The 17,395-nt window shown below is 43.9% G+C and overlaps 1 protein-coding gene across 1 annotated transcript in view; it reads right to left on the bottom strand.

Annotated features, from left to right (window-relative positions):
- Window positions 1-395: 395 nt before the first annotated feature.
- LOC138359829 (A-kinase anchor protein 5-like) overlaps window positions 396-17,395 on the bottom strand; it is a 79,494-nt gene continuing 62,494 nt past the window's right edge. Inside the window, exon 2 of the mRNA XM_069319537.1 lies at window positions 396-950. Coding sequence (XP_069175638.1) covers window positions 396-950 — 555 coding nt within the window. The remainder of the gene's footprint in view (window positions 951-17,395) is intronic.

Below are 17,395 nucleotides of genomic sequence, written 5' to 3'. Positions count from 1 at the left end.
GTTACGGTTTGTGTTTCCAGGGCGCTGGCTCTGTGTTCCAGCCTTTCATCCTTCAGTCAACTAGTGTGTAGACACACAGGTGACAATTGGGATCTTTTCATATCTCCGTTAAAAGCTGTTAGTTATCTATCGTTAAACTTGTGTTAAGATCTCCGTTATCTCCGTTAGTTGTCTGCCACCAGCGCCTCATTTCTTAGTTCATTCCATTTGTACTTTACAGACAAAACTATTTTTAATGTGTGTATGGTATATTTGCGACATCGTTTTCACCATAATACTCTCAATAGTCTGACTTTGTTTGCCCTATTTAATACGCTAGAGAATTTTGTATTTGGTAATCATGTCTCCTGTAGCCCATCCGTCTTCTGGTGACAGCAGATCTAGTTCCTTTAGTCTTAACCATAACTCAAACCACACAAATGTAAACTGAAAATGTAAGCTGCCTGTATAGCTGCCTGTATAGCTGCCTGTATAGCTGCCTGTATAGCTGCCTGTATAGCTGCCTGTATAGCTGCCTGCATAGCTGCCTGTATAGCTGCCTGTATAGCTGCCTGTATAGCTGCCTGTATTGCTGCCTGTATAGCTGCCTGTATAGCTGCCTGTATAGCTGCCTGCATAGCTGCCTGTATAGCTGCCTGTATAGCTGCCTGTATAGCTGCCTGCATAGCTGCCTGCATAGCTGCCTGTATAGCTGCCTGTATAGCTGCCTGCATAGCTGCCTGTATAGCTGCCTGCACAGCTGCCTGTATAGCTGCCTGCATAGCTGCCTGCATAGCTGCCTGTATAGCTGCCTGTATAGCTGCCTGTATTGCTGCCTGCATAGCTGCCTGCATAGCTGCCTGTATAGCTGCCTGTATAGCTGCCTGCATAGCTGCCTGTATAGCTGCCTGCATAGCTGCCTGTATAGCTGCCTGTATAGCTGCCTGTATAGCGCCTGTTGTAGGCCGCAGCTTGAATTACTTGTTATATGGAAAGATTATTGATATATGTACATGTACTTGTGTAAAAGAAAAAGAAAATGGTGTAACTAGTTTCACAAAACTGTTACTTACTTAACGAACTATTGGCGTGTAGTTCCTTTACCCATTATATGCCTCTATAACCCTTGTTCTTGCATTATAGTACAAGAATATGGGTAATCTATAACCCTTGTACTTAGATTATAGTACAAGGGATGGGTATGGAGGCTACCTACCTTGAGGTGCTTCCGGGGCTTAGTGTCCCCGCGGCCCGGTCGTCGACCAGGCCTCCTGAAAGTGAATAATAAATATATAAGTGGTATTATATATAATACCACTGTATTATATATTATATATTATATATAATACCAATAATATAAGTGGTACTATATATAAGTATAAGTGGAGTGAATAATAAATTACTTAACTTATACATCAAGTTCTTACGCAGGCGATACATGCGTTTGTGTTCTCAAGTGCGTTTATTTGATTCTATCCTCAGTCAACCCGTCCTCAGACCCAGTCTATTCCATCCAGCGGTCGACCCCAAAGACGCATTCATCAATTTTAAAATGGTGTTTATTCAAAACATGAATTTTCTCAAATATAAATTAATATTAATATATATTAGCATATTGTGCATATATAGGTACTGATTAGGTGTTTAGGTTCTGTTGGCGATTATTTGTATTTGTAGTACGTGGGTGAAGCATTTACAGCGTTGTGGTTCGAACAGAAGTCCTCTCCCGCAGCTTCTTAGTGCTGTCCTCTCCCGCAGCTTCTTAGTGCTGTCCTCTCCCGCAGCTTCTTAGTGTTGTCCTCTCCCGCAGCTTCTTAGTGCTGTCCTCTCCCGTAGCTTCTTAGTGCTGTCCTCTCCCGCAGCTTCTTAGTGCTGTCCTCTCCCACAGCTTCTTAGTGCTGTCCTCTCCCGTAGCTTCTTAGTGCTGTCCTCTCCCACAGCTTCTTAGTGCTGTCCTCTCCCGTAGCTTCTTAGTGCTGTCCTCTCCCACAGCTTCTTAGTGCTGTCCTCTCCCGCAGCTTCTTAGTGCTGTCCTCTCCCGTAGCTTCTTAGTGCTGTCCTCTCCCACAGCTTCTTAGTGCTGTCCTCTCCCGTAGCTTCTTAGTGCTGTCCTCTCCCACAGCTTCTTAGTGCTGTCCTCTCCCACAGCTTCTTAGTGCTGTCCTCTCCCGCAGCTTCTTAGTGCTGTCCTCTCCCACAGCTTCTTAGTGCTGTCCTCTCCCGTAGCTTCTTAGTGCTGTCCTCTCCCACAGCTTCTTAGTGCTGTCCTCTCCCGCAGCTTCTTAGTGCTGTCCTCTCCCACAGCTTCTTAGTGCTGTCCTCTCCCGTAGCTTCTTAGTGCTGTCCTCTCCCACAGCTTCTTAGTGCTGTCCTCTCCCGTAGCTTCTTAGTGCTGTCCTCTCCCACAGCTTCTTAGTGCTGTCCTCTCCCACAGCTTCTTAGTGCTGTCCTCTCCCGCAGCTTCTTAGCACTGTCCTCTCCCGCAGCTTCTTAGCACTGTCCTCTCCCGCAGCTTCTTAGCACTGTCCTCTCCCGCAGCTTCTTAGCACTGTCCTCTCCCGCAGCTTCTTAGCACTGTCCTCTCCCGCGCGACTACAATTCTAAAGCTCTTTATCTTCTTGCGTTTAGGTCTAGTTCTCTTGTTGTTATTCGGGTTCTTTATCTCAGAAACCAGCCAGGAAGAGAACCTTATAAAGGTTCCTTATGGTACTTGGAGTAGGTACTAGCCAAACACACACCGAAACTACGACGTTGGTACAACGTTCGAACAAGTTTTAACACCTCCTAACCAGTTATAACAACCAATATAACAAGTTGTAACAACGTTCTAATATGTCATAAACACGTTAAGCCAAGATGTAACAACTTTATTACTAGTTATAACAAGCTGAAAATAGAGACAGTTTCGGTTTGTGTTTCCAGGGTGCGGTTGCCAAGCTGGTGCTGCGTACTCCAAGATGTGTGGTGTATAGGATGGCAATTGACTCCTTTGTTGGCAGTTTAGTCCAATGTTTGTTTAGGTTGCATATGCTGCTGATGCTAACCTGTTTATATGGCTCTCTTAGTATTTAGCTTGGTGTATGCACTCCCCTAGCAAATGTTTACGGTGGATGGCTTTTGTGTGTGTATTTGTGTTTGTTGCTGTTTGTGTGTGTATTTGTGTGTTTGTTGCTGTTTGTGTGTGTATTTGTGTGTTTGTTGCTGTTTGTGTGTGTATTTGTGTGTTTGTTGCTGTTTGTGTGTGTATTTGTGTGTTTGTTGCTGTTTGTGTGTGTATTTGTGTGTTTGTTGCTGTTTTTGCAACAGAACGACTTTAAAGTCGCGTCGTGACGTATCGTGTTGAATTCTTTGATATTTTCTGTTATTTACTTGTTCTTCATTTTGTCCCAGAATGCCCCAGTATGTTTAGTCAGCACCAGGGCACTCAGCGCCAGTGACCAGCATTCCCTATGTTCATTTTGTGCCAGAATGCCCCAGTATGTTTAGTCAGCACCAGGGCACTCAGCGCCAGTGACCAGCATTCCCTATGTTCATTTTGTCCCAGAATGCCCCAGTATGTTTAGTCAGCACCCGGGCACTCAGCGCCAGTGACCAGCATTCCCTATGTTCATTTTGTGCCAGAATGTCCCAGTATGTTTAGTCAGCACCCGGGCACTCAGCGCCAGTGACCAGCATTCCCTATGTTCATTTTGTCCCAGAATGCCCCAGTATGCTTAGTCAGCACCCGGGCACTCAGCGCCAGTGACCAGCATTCCCTATGTTCATTTTGTGCCAGAATGTCCCAGTATGTTTAGTCAGCACCCGGGCACTCAGCGCCAGTGACCAGCATTCCCTATGTTCATTTTGTGCCAGAATGCCCCAGTATGTTTAGTCAGCACCCGGGCACTCAGCGCCAGTGACCAGCATTCCCTATGTTCATTTTGTGCCAGAATGCCCCAGTATGTTTAGTCAGCACCCGGGCACTCAGCGCCAGTGACCAGCATTCCCTATGTTCATTTTGTCCCAGAATGTCCCAGTATGTTTAGTCAGCACCCGGGCACTCAGCGCCAGTGACCAGCATTCCCTATGTTCATTTTGTCCCAGAATGCCCCAGTATGTTTAGTCAGCACCCGGGCACTCAGCGCCAGTGACCAGCATTCCCTATGTTCATTTTGTGCCAGAATGTCCCAGTATGTTTAGTCAGCACCCGGGCACTCAGCGCCAGTGACCAGCATTCCCTATGTTCATTTTGTGCCAGAATGCCCCAGTATGTTTAGTCAGCACCCGGGCACTCAGCGCCAGTGACCAGCATTCCCTATGTTCATTTTGTCCCAGAATGCCCCAGTATGTTTAGTCAGCACCCGGGCACTCAGCGCCAGTGACCAGCATTCCCTATGTTCATTTTGTCCCAGAATGCCCCAGTATGTTTAGTCAGCACCCGGGCACTCAGCGCCAGTGACCAGCATTCCCTATGTTCCTGAAATAAACATTGGACGGAGAGTCGTGGAACTTTAGTAGAAAACAAACTTTATTAAAGGAGACGCGGGAAGGTTTTAGATGTACTCACCTAATAGATGTGGCAAGTCGTACTTGACGTGCCTCATGTTGTTCTACGTAAGTTGCAAAGAATAGGTAGGAGAACTGGGGCTATCTTGAGATGATTTCGGGGCTTTAGTGTCCCCGCGGCCCGGTCCTCGACCAGGCCTCCACCCCCAGGAAGCAGCCCGTGACAGCTGACTAACTCCCAGGTACCTATTTACTGCTAGGTAACAGGGGCTGGGTTAATGGCATCTTGCTAGACTACCAGAACGTCTTGGCCACTGAGCCTCTTACAAGTAGGAAGGTAATTAGACTGGGCAAGAGAGTACCTGACAGACAGCAAGCTGAGAGTTACAGTGAGAGATGTCAGAGTTTGGGAAAGCGATGAGCTAAGTCAAACTTGGCTCGATCCTTGAACCAAACTATTCTTGATACATGCCAATGATAAACTTGAAGAAGTCAGATCTTATATGAAAATGTTTGCTAATCCAGGAGGCCGGCCGGCCGAGCGGACAGCACGCTGTCTACGTGATCCTGTGGTTCCGGGTTTGATCCCGGGCGCCGGCGAGAAACGATGGGCAGAATTTCTTTCACCCTATGCCCCTGTTACCTAGCAGTAAATAAGTACCTGGGAGTTAGTCAGCTGTCACGGGCTGCTTCCTGGTCGAGGACCGGGCCGCGGGGACACTAAAGCCCCGAAATCAACTCAAGATAACCTCAAGAAGAATGATGCGAAACTGGTGAACAGGGTAACGATTGAAAGCGACTGCACGATACTTCGAGAGGACCTAAACAAGCTACGGTCTTGGCCACACACACAGCTCCTAGAGTTCAATCCCAGCAAGCACTGGCGAATAGCCCTATAGGCTATGCAGACTTAAGCCTAAGGCTTGGGAGATCTTAGGTGGAGAGACCACCAAAATTAGATGTAAAAAATAAAATGTTTGCTCTAAAAATCATCATTGATTGACATCTAACAAAGTTGAAGAAATAATCAGGAGAGAAAATGTTTAATTTACATTTGCGACATTTTTTTAATTGCAAAATCATCAATATTTTCCTGACTATATATATATATAATTAAAAAACTGAAGAGAGTTTGACTCAGTTGTCTTAAAAATAAAATCAGTTCACAGCTACATTTACTTACAGTATCAACTGCAGTTACATTCAGTAGCATACATAATCTGAACTGAATCAATTCATTCCCAAGGCTGGGTTCCAGAAACTTGGGATTGCAAGAAATCAGACGATGTGAAGCCTGTTACAATTGAACTCAGTTGCAACTCAGTTTGACAAGAATCCATACTTCATGTTCAGTTCTGAGTAAGCACCCATCCGTCTACCCTGGGGGCGCTGCACCACTGACAGGTAGGAAAACATTGATACAAAATGGTTCAAACTTGCGTGTAAATAGTAGTCATAACTTAAAGGGGGGAGGGGGAGGGGGGGAGGGGGGGTCAGACCGAGTCATTAACTCGGCTCTGGCATTCTTCAGTCTGCTCGGCCAACATGTACTACATGCACACAGAGACGGCCTCTATGTACCATATGTACATAGGGGCTGCCTCTATGTATCATATGTACATAGGGGCTGCCTCCGTGTACCATATGTACATAGGGCTGCCTCCGTGTACCACATGTACATAGGGACGGCCGCCATATACCATATGTACACAGGGATTGCCTCCATGTACCATATACACATAATAATAATAATAACCATGGGTAGCGAAGTTTCGAAGCTCGTAAATTGTTTAATAATTGTAAACAAAGCTGTCATGATTGAGGAATGATGTAGAGGCTTCACAAATGAATGTGTAAATACTTGATAAATAATGGCCCAGTCCTCGAATGCCAAACACCATTGTTGAATCCTCACTTGATGTAAAGACAAGTTTAAGACAGGTTTAAGAATACACAATGTTACCACATGAGATAACAGGAGAACCTTTGGTGATGTAATAGCAATGTGGGATACTGAGAGGAATATATAAAGAGGTTTAGAGTCATCAAGAGAGGAGGGGAGGGAGAATGTGAGGGTACTCAGTTGAGAACTGGGAAGAACACACACACACACACACACACACACACACACACACACACACACACACACACACACACACACACACACACACACACACACACACACACACACCACAACGCTCCCACACGCCAAGTCCAGCACTCTCCTGAACATGTGGGAGCTCTTATACACTCATGAGCTCTTACGCATGCACACGAATTCTCTTACGGACACACACACACACACACACACACACACACACACACACACACACACACACACACACACACACACACACACACACACACACACACACACACACACGAGAAGCTCAAGAGTCTGTACACTTGTAGATTGGCGGTTAAGAGGCGGGACCAAAGAGCCAGAGCTCAACCCTCACAAGCAGAACTAGGTGTGTACACACACACACACACAAAACAATAGACACAACCGGCCTCCATATTTCATAACATTGTGGTATTGGACCTCTAGGAAGCGCTCTCATGTTGACAAGTACCTGTGAATACTAACTCAATCATGCCCGCGAGTACAATCATGCCCGCGAGTACAATCATGCCCGCGAGTACAATCATGCCCGCGAGTACAATCATAGCCACTGAACACGGCTCAGAGGGTGGTGAGCAGCGACAAATGGTTGGCTAATTGTAATTACTCATTAATGATGGGGAGTGTAATTGGCAAACAGAAACTTGATGTAACTAGGTCCCCCCCCCCCCACACACACTCGTAAATGGCTTAGCTTAGAGACCTTTAGATATCTGTGTCAACTCCGTGTGACACTGACCTATCCGCCACCTCCCACTGGATATCTCTGAGCCCTTCTGCCTCTCCGCCCCTATTCCCACTCTACACCCCCCTTTTCTTCCCCCTTGTCACCCCTATTCTCTCCCCTTTCCTCCCCCTTGTCACCCCTATTCTCTCCTCTTTCTTCCCCCTTGTCACCCCTATTCTCTCCTCTTTCCTCCCCCTTGTCACCCCTATTCTCTCCTCTTTCCTCCCCCTTGTCACCCCTATTCTCTCCTCTTTCCTCCCCCTTGTCACCCCTATTCTCTCCTCTTTCCTCCTATATCCTCTCCTCTCCCACCCCCTCCTGTTTCTTTTCCTCTCCCCCATCTCACACCTTTCCCACGTTTCCCTCCCCCGCTCCTTCATCATATTTCTTCCTTTCCCCTTCCTTCTCCCATATCTTTCACTCGGCCTCTGTTTCAGAAAATTTATTATTACGAACAGGAGAAAAAATTGCAGAAAAATATAAAAAAGGAAAACAAATCCCCGATATCAGACTTCATGAACATCACAGGGGGGTTGCTCTAGGAATCTATATTTCTTAAAGAGTGGTATTGGGGGCCGACCCCCAACTGGCTTATGATGTTTCCTTACACCCCTTGTGTCATCTTGCAAAGTTGGGTGAGGCAATCCTTAGTCGTCTGGCCTCCAATCGTGCTCAGGTAGGCAGAAAAGCAAAGATTTAGAGTGACAGAGTGTGCCTGGGAACCCCAGACCTGAGAAGAGATACAAGAAATGTAAATTTGGAGGAAAAACAGATACGGAGAAAATATAGAAATGGGGAAAAATACATAGGAAAACAAAAATTATTATTTTATGATTGTTTAAGGGAGTTGTAAGAGACCTGAGGGCAGGGAACACAGCAGGCAGGCGCGCCGGGCTGCATCACACACCCCTGGAAACAAAGAGTATAAATCTAACTTATAGCAGACTCTCCATTAACTATCTTCATTGTAAAAGTTCTTGAAGGTGAGAAGGGAGAGGGAGAGAGATGTGGGAGAGTTGATAAACAATGGAAAGGGGAGAGAGAGAATTTCAGGAGGGGTAATGAATTTGGAAGGGAAGAAGATGGAAGAGGAAGAATAGGGGAGAAAATCGTGTAAATGAGAGGAAATGAAGGACAGAAAAGGCTGCGAGATATGGTAGAAACTGGGTGTTCGGATACGCTGGGTTTGGTAGAAACTGCGTGTTCGGATACGTGTGTTTGGTAGAAACTGCGTGTTCGGATACGTGTGTTTGGTAGAAACTGGGTGTTCAGATATGCTGGGTTTGGTAGAAACTGGGTGTTCGGACATGCTGGGTTTGGTAGAAACTGCGTGTTCGGACACGCTGGATTTGGTAGAAACTGGGTGTTCGGATACGCTGGATTTGGTAGAAACTGGGTGTTCGGATACGTTGGACCAGGTAGAAGCAGACGGTCAAATATGTTGACCTGGATATGAACTACAGAGTTCAGGTATATTAAAAAAATAAACTCATTAAAAAGATGACATTGCGCGAAGATAAGCAAGTAAAGTTACAAAGAACAGGAAGGAAAGAGCTGAACAGTTTTGGTGTAGTTAGAGTCTTAGGAGTGCTATGGAACAGAGACTTCGGGGTGTGATATACAAAGACACGAAGGAACCAAGTGGAAAGGCATAGGGGAAGAAACGAGAAGGAGGTAAAATAGGTGAGCATAACAGGGAAGAAGTAGCAAAGACTGAAAGAGAGAGAGAGAGAGTTAGCGAACGAATGCAATCTGATGAGCAGAATAAATTATAGTGTGTGGGAAGGAAGAGAAGATGGGAAGGGAAGAGAGGAGAGGAGGAAGTGATAGGAGAGTCAAGGTTAGAGAAGTGGAAGGGAGAGTAAGAGGCCCAGCTACCGTTGTGGTGGTGGCGGGAAGGGGGCGGTGGCAGGCGGCCGGTCCATCGACTATTACCGGAGCCCCGCGGCCCGCCTCCCATCCTGGCCTGGCATGCAAATATCCAATTCATTTCCCCAACCCTTCATTATCTGGGTGGACCTCTGGGAGGGACGGGGGAGGTGACGGGAGGACAGGAGCAGGGGACTGAGAAACAATACGACCAGTGGTAAATATGGCTTTATACCTCCCGAACGCCAACCTCCGCCTCTTCATCAGGCGGAGGGGGGGAAGGGAGGGAGGGAGAGAGGAAGGGGGGGAGGTGGAGACATGTGGTAGTGGAGGGGGGGGGGGCCGCAACACCACTAGCCGCGTTTTTAATAGGTTTTATTGAATCTTAATAGGCGATTCACGATGAGATGTGGAGCGTTGCCACACTACAGACCCGCCCTAATTCTCGGTAGTGCAGCTGGTATGCTCGAAGACTGACTTAAGTGACGACCTGACCGGCCGGCTGGGCTCGGGGACACTTATATTGTTTAATCTTACAGTTAGCCATGTTTGACAGTTGCACATCAACGCTTATATTGCGGGCAACATGCCTGGGGCCAGATTTACGGAGCAGTTACGCAAGCACTTATGAACCTGTACATCTTTTCTCAATCTTTGGCGGCTTTGTTTACAATTATTAAACAGTTAATGAGCTCCGAAGCACCAGGAGGCTGTTTATAACAATAACAGCAGTTGATTGGTAAGTTTTCATGCTTGTAAACTGTTTAATAAATGTAACCAAAGCCGTCAAAGATTGAGGAAAGATGTACACGTTCGTAACTTGCGTAACTGCTTCGTGAATCTGGCCCCTGGTTGATTTTATATAACAGCACAGAGGATACCGTGTGGTTGTTTCCTTGTGTCGGGGACACCAAGCCTGTTGGACTTATTGAAGTCCTGCAGGACCAACAGCCTACTTTCCCCGGGATGCAACCCACAACAGTTTCCTAACTCCTGGGTAACTCGCTGCTACAGACTAGGTGAACAGTTGTATCAGGCGTAAGGAAATATGCACAAGCGCCTCCATGCTGTGGGGAAATGGAACAACCTTGAGTCCGGTCGTTTGTTTATCTGGAGATAAATTCTGCAGATGTAAGGTTGAGCCTTTGACCGCCAGACGTCTCTTGGGAGTGTATGTCCATGTTATGAAATATTATATCAACCTGCAGTGCTCTGGGAACCTTGGTGAAGATAACATGTCCCCTCATGCTGTCTCACTCCACCAGTCCACACTCCATCAACATCCTGTCATGTCTTCAAACTGAAATTTAATATTTCATTATAGACAAGTTTTTAATGATTGGTGACAGATGGGGGTCTCAACTTGAGGAAATAGGGGGATGATATAACGAACTCAAACTTGACCAACTATAATTGTTTTCCAACAATGTACAGTAAAAGTGGTATAACTTTATAAGAAAAACAAAACAATGGTTTTATTAATTATCTTAAATTTTGAGAGGGCAGATATATTGATATATTGAACTATATTACTCATTAATCTACATAGATTTTTCTATAACTTTCTAACTTCATATAACATTTTTAGTCCTTCACTCATATTAGATCACGTTAAATTTGTTACATCATTTTGCTGGGTATATTGCTTAATAATCTCCCCGGCTCGGAGCCTTCTTGAGCTGCGTCTATATACCCATAACCTCATGCAGCCACTTCTGACTTCATACTGGCAAGCCCAGCAGCATACATACTGGCAAGCTCAGCAGCATACATACTGGCAAGCCCAGCAGCATACATACTGGCAAGCTCAGCAGCATACATACTGGCAAGCCCAGCAAGTTACATACTGGCAAGCCCAGCAGCATACATACTGGCAAGCTCAGCAACATACATACTGGCAAGCCCAGCAGCATACATACTGGCAAGCCCAGCAGCATACATACTGGCAAGCCCAGCAACATACATACTGGCAAGCCCAACAACATACATACTGGCAAGCCCAGCAACATACATACTGGCAAGCCCAGCAACATACATACTGGCAAGCCCAGCAACATACATACTGGCAAGCCCAGCAACATACATACTGGCAAGCCCAGCAGCATACATACTGGCAAGCCCAGCAACATACATACTGGCAAGCCCAGCAACATACATACTGGCAAGCCCAGCAACATACATACTGACAAGCTCAGCAGCATACATACTGGCAAGCCCAGCAACATACATACTGGCAAGCCCAGCAACATACATACTGGCAAGCCCAGCAGCATACATACTGGCAAGCCCAGCAGCATACATACTTGCTAGGTACATAAATTTTCAGCCTACCGCGACCAAAACATCCAGTACCGAGAAATTAAACGAAAAATCCCTAACTCATAATTGTTTATGCATTTTAATAAGAAATATGTTGATAATTTATTTTTACAAAAAGATAAAAGGGGGGAAGATGGATGCAAGTGTCTGAAGACTTAGGGGTGATAAGGAGTTGTATCTGAAGTGTGGGCCTCGAGGCGCGACTCTGGTTCTGTAACTGGTTAACATAATTAGCTTGGAACATAATTTTAAAGTTCCTAGTTTTGCTTGTGTGTGGGAGGGAGGAATGACCATTAAACGAAATTCAACTGTCTAGGTTCCTGAGAGTTATCAGTTGCTACGGGCTTCATCCTGTGTGTGTGTGTGTGTGTGTGTGTGTGTGTGTGTGTGTGTGTGTGTGTGTGTGTGTGTGTGTGTGTGTGTGCGTGTGTGTGTGTGTGTGTGTGTGTGTGTGTGTGCGTGTGTGTGTGTGTGTGTGTGTGTGTGTGTGTGTGTGTGTGTGTGTGTGTGTGTGTGTGTGTGTGTGTGCGTGTGTGTGTGTGTGCGTGTGTGTGTGTGTGTGTGTGTGTGTGTGTGTGTGTGTGTGTGTGTGTGTGTGCGTGTGTGTGTGTGTGTGTTAGGGAGAATACATGTAATAGATATAACAGAGGGAAATAGGCAGAGAGTCAGCACATTAGACAACCGACGGTTAGAAAGGCGGAGTCCAAGAGCTAACAGCTCGATCCTGCAGACACAAATAATAAATACACAAACGGGAAGAATGACATCACTACTTTACAGAATCATTATTTTCGTTTTCAGAATCAAAATCCGAAAGTGGCTTCACGAGATTATGGATGTGTACACAGTTTAATGCCCTGATGGATGGGTGAACACGTCGACGGATGTGTGATGTGTTATATAATATTACTGTCGTACTTTTACTCTCAAATTTGATATCGATGCATTAGTTATAGCGAGCGATAGGTTATGCAGGCTAGCTATCTCTGTTGTTCCATCTGATGCCACCTCCCCAGTAACCTCTGATGTTCCACTAATCTTGTATGATTGTTTAACACTTGGAGGAGGTATGAGGACAAGGATCAAGAATAGAGCGGAGTGAGGGAATGGTGCCCAATCACTTGGACTATTGGGGATCGAATGCCAATCTGCTAGAAGCGGGGCCTAAGCTGTACTGACCAGTCCAGGTTGTTTCATCTACAATTGTTTGACTTCGTCGCCAACCCAAACGTTAAATTTATCTTGTATCCGCGTGTCTCTTCATACCTTGCGAGGGAGTAAACAACATGGGAGAGAGAGGGAGAAGGAGAGGGAGAGGGAGGGAGGAATTATCAAGGGAAACCGCCAAGCCATTGCGAGAACATAGCCCTTGGAAGGGGTCAGGATAAGGATTTGTGATGGGACGTTGGTAAGGAATGGTGCCCAACCACTTGTGTTATATCCTCAAATGACCCATTTGTTGTTATGTAATTATAGACCTGAAAGTCAGAACAAATGTCATTGTGAGTGAATCAAGTCATCGTGTTACCTGACCCAAAGTAAGCATGCTAAACAGTCAATGTTTTCAACTTGTTTGGCTGTGAACTTGGGGACCTGTAGCATGCTGTGCTTTGTAACCTAACTGTGAATGAAGGAACTCTTCAAGATATTTTAGGAATTCATCATCGTATGAAATATAACTTGTTGCCTGGCCTGATTGCAGATGAATAATATTGTGTAAAAAACTGTCATTTAAAAATATGGTGAAGGTAATATAGGTAAAAACAGACTACCAGTAACACGTTAACGTGTTATAAGAGAGAATGTTTAATAATTGTCCAAGTATGGGGGCTAGATGTTTTGGGCTATCCTTACCAAACTTTGCAGGGTGAATGGGCTGAGGTATGGGACGGACATGGACTAGTCGAGGGTCGCCAGAAATCAAGAGGGTACAGCGTGCCATGGTCATATGTGACCGCTTCAATGATTTATTTTGGCACTGTCCGATTTTCCCACAGCTTCTAAGGCTTTCTCAAGGCCTTCTAAGGCCTTTCTCAAGGCCCGCCTCTTTCTCAAAGCCAATGGGAAACAATTATGTTTTTTAAATATTTTACTCGTTTTAATCCCCATTAGCGGACCTCTGCACGCCACTAGGAAACTATTATATTATTTCTATGAGAGAGTCAGAGATAGAATGAGACAAAACAGAATGAGGGGGGAGATACAGAGAGACATATACATTGATAGACATGCAGAGAGATTGGGTCGACCAGGGCAGACAGCGAGAGAGGAAGACAGAACAACAGAGACAGACAGATGATTGATTGATGAAGATTAAGCCACCTAAAAGGTGGCACGGGCATGAATAACCCGTAATAGATGGCCCTTTTGAGCCATTGTCAGTATCAATAGATGATACTGGAGATCTGTGGAGGTGCGACTGCACCCTGCGTGACGGGAGATGTCTCCCGTGAGAGACAGACAGCAACGCACAATAATTTATAGGCAGACACAGAGACAGGCAAGACGGTCAGAGCTAGGGATAGAAAGAAGAGGAAAAAGGGGAGATGTCTGAAGAGAGGGAAGGACAGAGGACGGAGACAGGTGGAGATAAGGGGAAGAGGGAAGAGGAGGGGAAAGATATGAGGGGGAATATATTGGGAGAGACGGAGAGGAGAGGGATGAGAGGTGTGAAAGAGGAAGAGGAGGGATGTTGAGGAAGAGAAAGGTGGACAGAGTGGGGGAGAAGGTAGAGACAGAAGGCGAAGAGTGAGAGGGGAAATAAAATTGAAGAAGGGGAGGGGGGGGGGGGGGTGTGGAGCTGAAGAGAGCAGGAATAGGGAAAGAGAGAGAGGGATAGATTGGGGGGGGGAATGGGGAGTGGAGAAAGGGGGTTAAGACCTGGGCACAGCTGAGTATCTCCCGTCTAGGAAATTATCTAAGACAAAACTAGAGAAATAGCCACTATTACTTTGTGCCTTACTGATTACCTACAATGTTACCATACAATTTCCCAGTTCCAGTAGGCAGGAACGGATGGGTAAAAGCAAACACAATCACAATCACAATCACAAACACAATCTTACTACAACACACGGTCACCAAGAATTATTAAGCATAACATATATATATGTCATGTATATGAAAATATATGAAAAGGGTTACCTTGAGGTGTTTCCGGGGCTTAACGTCCCAGCGGTCCGGTCGTCGGCCAGCAACCTGTCCTCTTAAAAATAACGTCGCTTTTGGCCGTTTACCAGTATGGCCGAAAATGGACGTAATTTGAAAATGAAAAAATAATTAAAATAAAATTGGGATTTTTTTTTCAACAACAGTAAGTTAAGGGTCCTCTGATAGGTTAGGTGGGCAGGGAATTCTCATAAAGTTTCAAAAGTTATGAAAAACGTTAGTTGAAAGTTTCCTCTCCTAACCTTACCGAGTAAGCCGGACGACTCAAACAGAAAACGGGACAGTACGTCACTTTTGTGAGTCGATTTAATTTCAAATTACGTCCAAATTTGGCCATAGCGCGCATACCAGCGAAAAATGACGATATTTTTAAGAGGACGGGTTGCGACCAGACCAGGGGTGTCAACACTCAAAGAATTTCACACAATTTTATACTAAATATTCACAACTGATGCACTTGAAATAATATCGGCAGGATCACTTAACATTATCAACAATAACATTGCACATATCATTGGAAAAGGTGTAGTAGTGCTTAAATGTAGAGAGATAACTGCTGAGCACATGCGGTTCCATCACTGTCGACAGAAACAATGGCTATTTGAACTAGTGAGAGAGAGAGAGGAATTGAGGCTCACTCCCTCTTTTTGTCGCCCAATCCACGTAACTGCCAATTAGGCCAGCTATTGTCATTTACTTAGCAGTACACATCTTCACTAAATAGTAACCAACAATCTATTGCGTACCAGTAATCATTTACATGCGTAAGCAGTAAATCATCAATCAGCAATCATTTACATGCGTAAGCATGTAAATGATGACACTGTATCTTCAACAAATTATGTACTAGTTATCTGAAGATAGGACTTGCCAAACTATGTCCCTTTAAATGCCCCAAAGGGAGAATTGGCACCATTGCAGGCCCTTTGGTCTGCTCGTGTTGGTCTCCAACCAACATAGTTGACCGAGTCATCAACAGCCTTTCCGACAATTATTTCCTACTTAGAATTTACCCATATAAAATGTGCATGTTATCACAATTGCCCATATAAAATGTGCATGTTATCACAATTGCCCATCTAAAATGTGCATGTTATCACAATTGCCCATCTAAAATGTGCATGTTATCACAATTGCCCATATAAAATGTGGATGTTATCACAATTGCCCATATAAAATGTGGATGTTATCACAATTGCCCATATAAAATGTGCATGTTATCACAATTGCCCATATAAAATGTGGATGTTATCACAATTGCCCATATAAAATGTGCATGTTATCACAATTGCCCATATAAAATGTGCATGTTATCACAATTGCCCATATAAAATGTGCATGTTATCACAATTGCCCATCTAAAATGTGCATGTTATCACAATTGCCCATATAAAATGTGCATGTTATCACAATTGCCCATATAAAATGTGCATGTTATCACAATTGCCCATATAAAATGTGCATGTTATCACAATTCACAAATCATTTCCTGGGGAGTTCTTGTGCAGTTTAGCCAACCTCTGCATATTTCATTACAAACTCCACATACTCGTAATGTCCTCAATTAAATTTACATAAGCCTGCATATATTTATATAAAAGAAGTAACATATTAATCACTCATTTCTTGTATGCAATAATATAATGGATATAATGATATGTAAATAAATCATCAATCTAGCCAAGCTTGTTAATGTTGCATATAGGCTGCTATCAATAGCTGCTGAACAGAACATTTGCATACTCAGAATGCTAAATTTGCATACAACATGTAACCTAAAGTGTGTATTAAATTACTAACTCTACAATATCCAAATTATGTAAATGAACACAGTATCTTTCACATTCAAGTTAGACTAGCAGTCATAATTTTTACTTCCACATCTAGATCAGAATAATTCAGAAATCCATATTCTTTTGTTTATCAATAGCCAATCAAACTTTCACATGAATATTAGCTTTTTTTATGTAAGTACAACTTTAAAAGGTTATATATAATGGTGTAACTCGTCTATATGATAGAATAAAACAACTTGTCAACATAGAACTCTGGGATGCCTATTTCTGGAATTTCTGTTACAAAGATAAGATTTGTTGACAATTTAAATCCTGTTTAAATCAAATACCTGCTACATGAGCTGTGTGTTGTAATTGAGTATGATCAAGGCTAGCCTCTGAGTCTGTTAATGATGTCAAATTCAGATGCTCTGCAATATTCAACAAATTCCTGATATTAATTCATTGTGTGTCATACATGTAGTCTATCAGTCTCACCTTTCAAATTGGATGCATCATATTAATTTACTTCTTTGGCAATACACGTGTCACACCTCTAATTGAATGCAATATGTTACTAAATTCTTGAAATATAGTTCACGTGGTGTATCTCCCTCTATATGGTAGACTACTTTATATCAAGTTAATCTGCAGGGATATATATATATATATATATATATATATATATATATATATATATATATATATATATATATATATAGCTTTATCATTTCATAAGAAAAAATTTTTAGTAAATACATTAATTCAGGAAAACTTGGCTTATTAGGCAAATCGGGCCTTGAATAGTAGGCTGAGAAGTGAGTTCTGGCTACTAGGTACGACATATATATATATATATATATTATTATTAAATATGACCGAAAAAGTAAGATTAATAATTCTAACACGAATTTTCTCTATCTTTCTTACGTTTCTTCTCACTGTTGA

The sequence above is a fragment of the Procambarus clarkii genome, chromosome 93, assembly GCF_040958095.1.
Source record: "Procambarus clarkii isolate CNS0578487 chromosome 93, FALCON_Pclarkii_2.0, whole genome shotgun sequence".
Taxonomy (NCBI): domain Eukaryota; kingdom Metazoa; phylum Arthropoda; class Malacostraca; order Decapoda; family Cambaridae; genus Procambarus; species Procambarus clarkii.
Note: the sequence above shows the minus strand (reverse complement) of the source record. Positions and strands in the feature narration are given on the sequence as shown.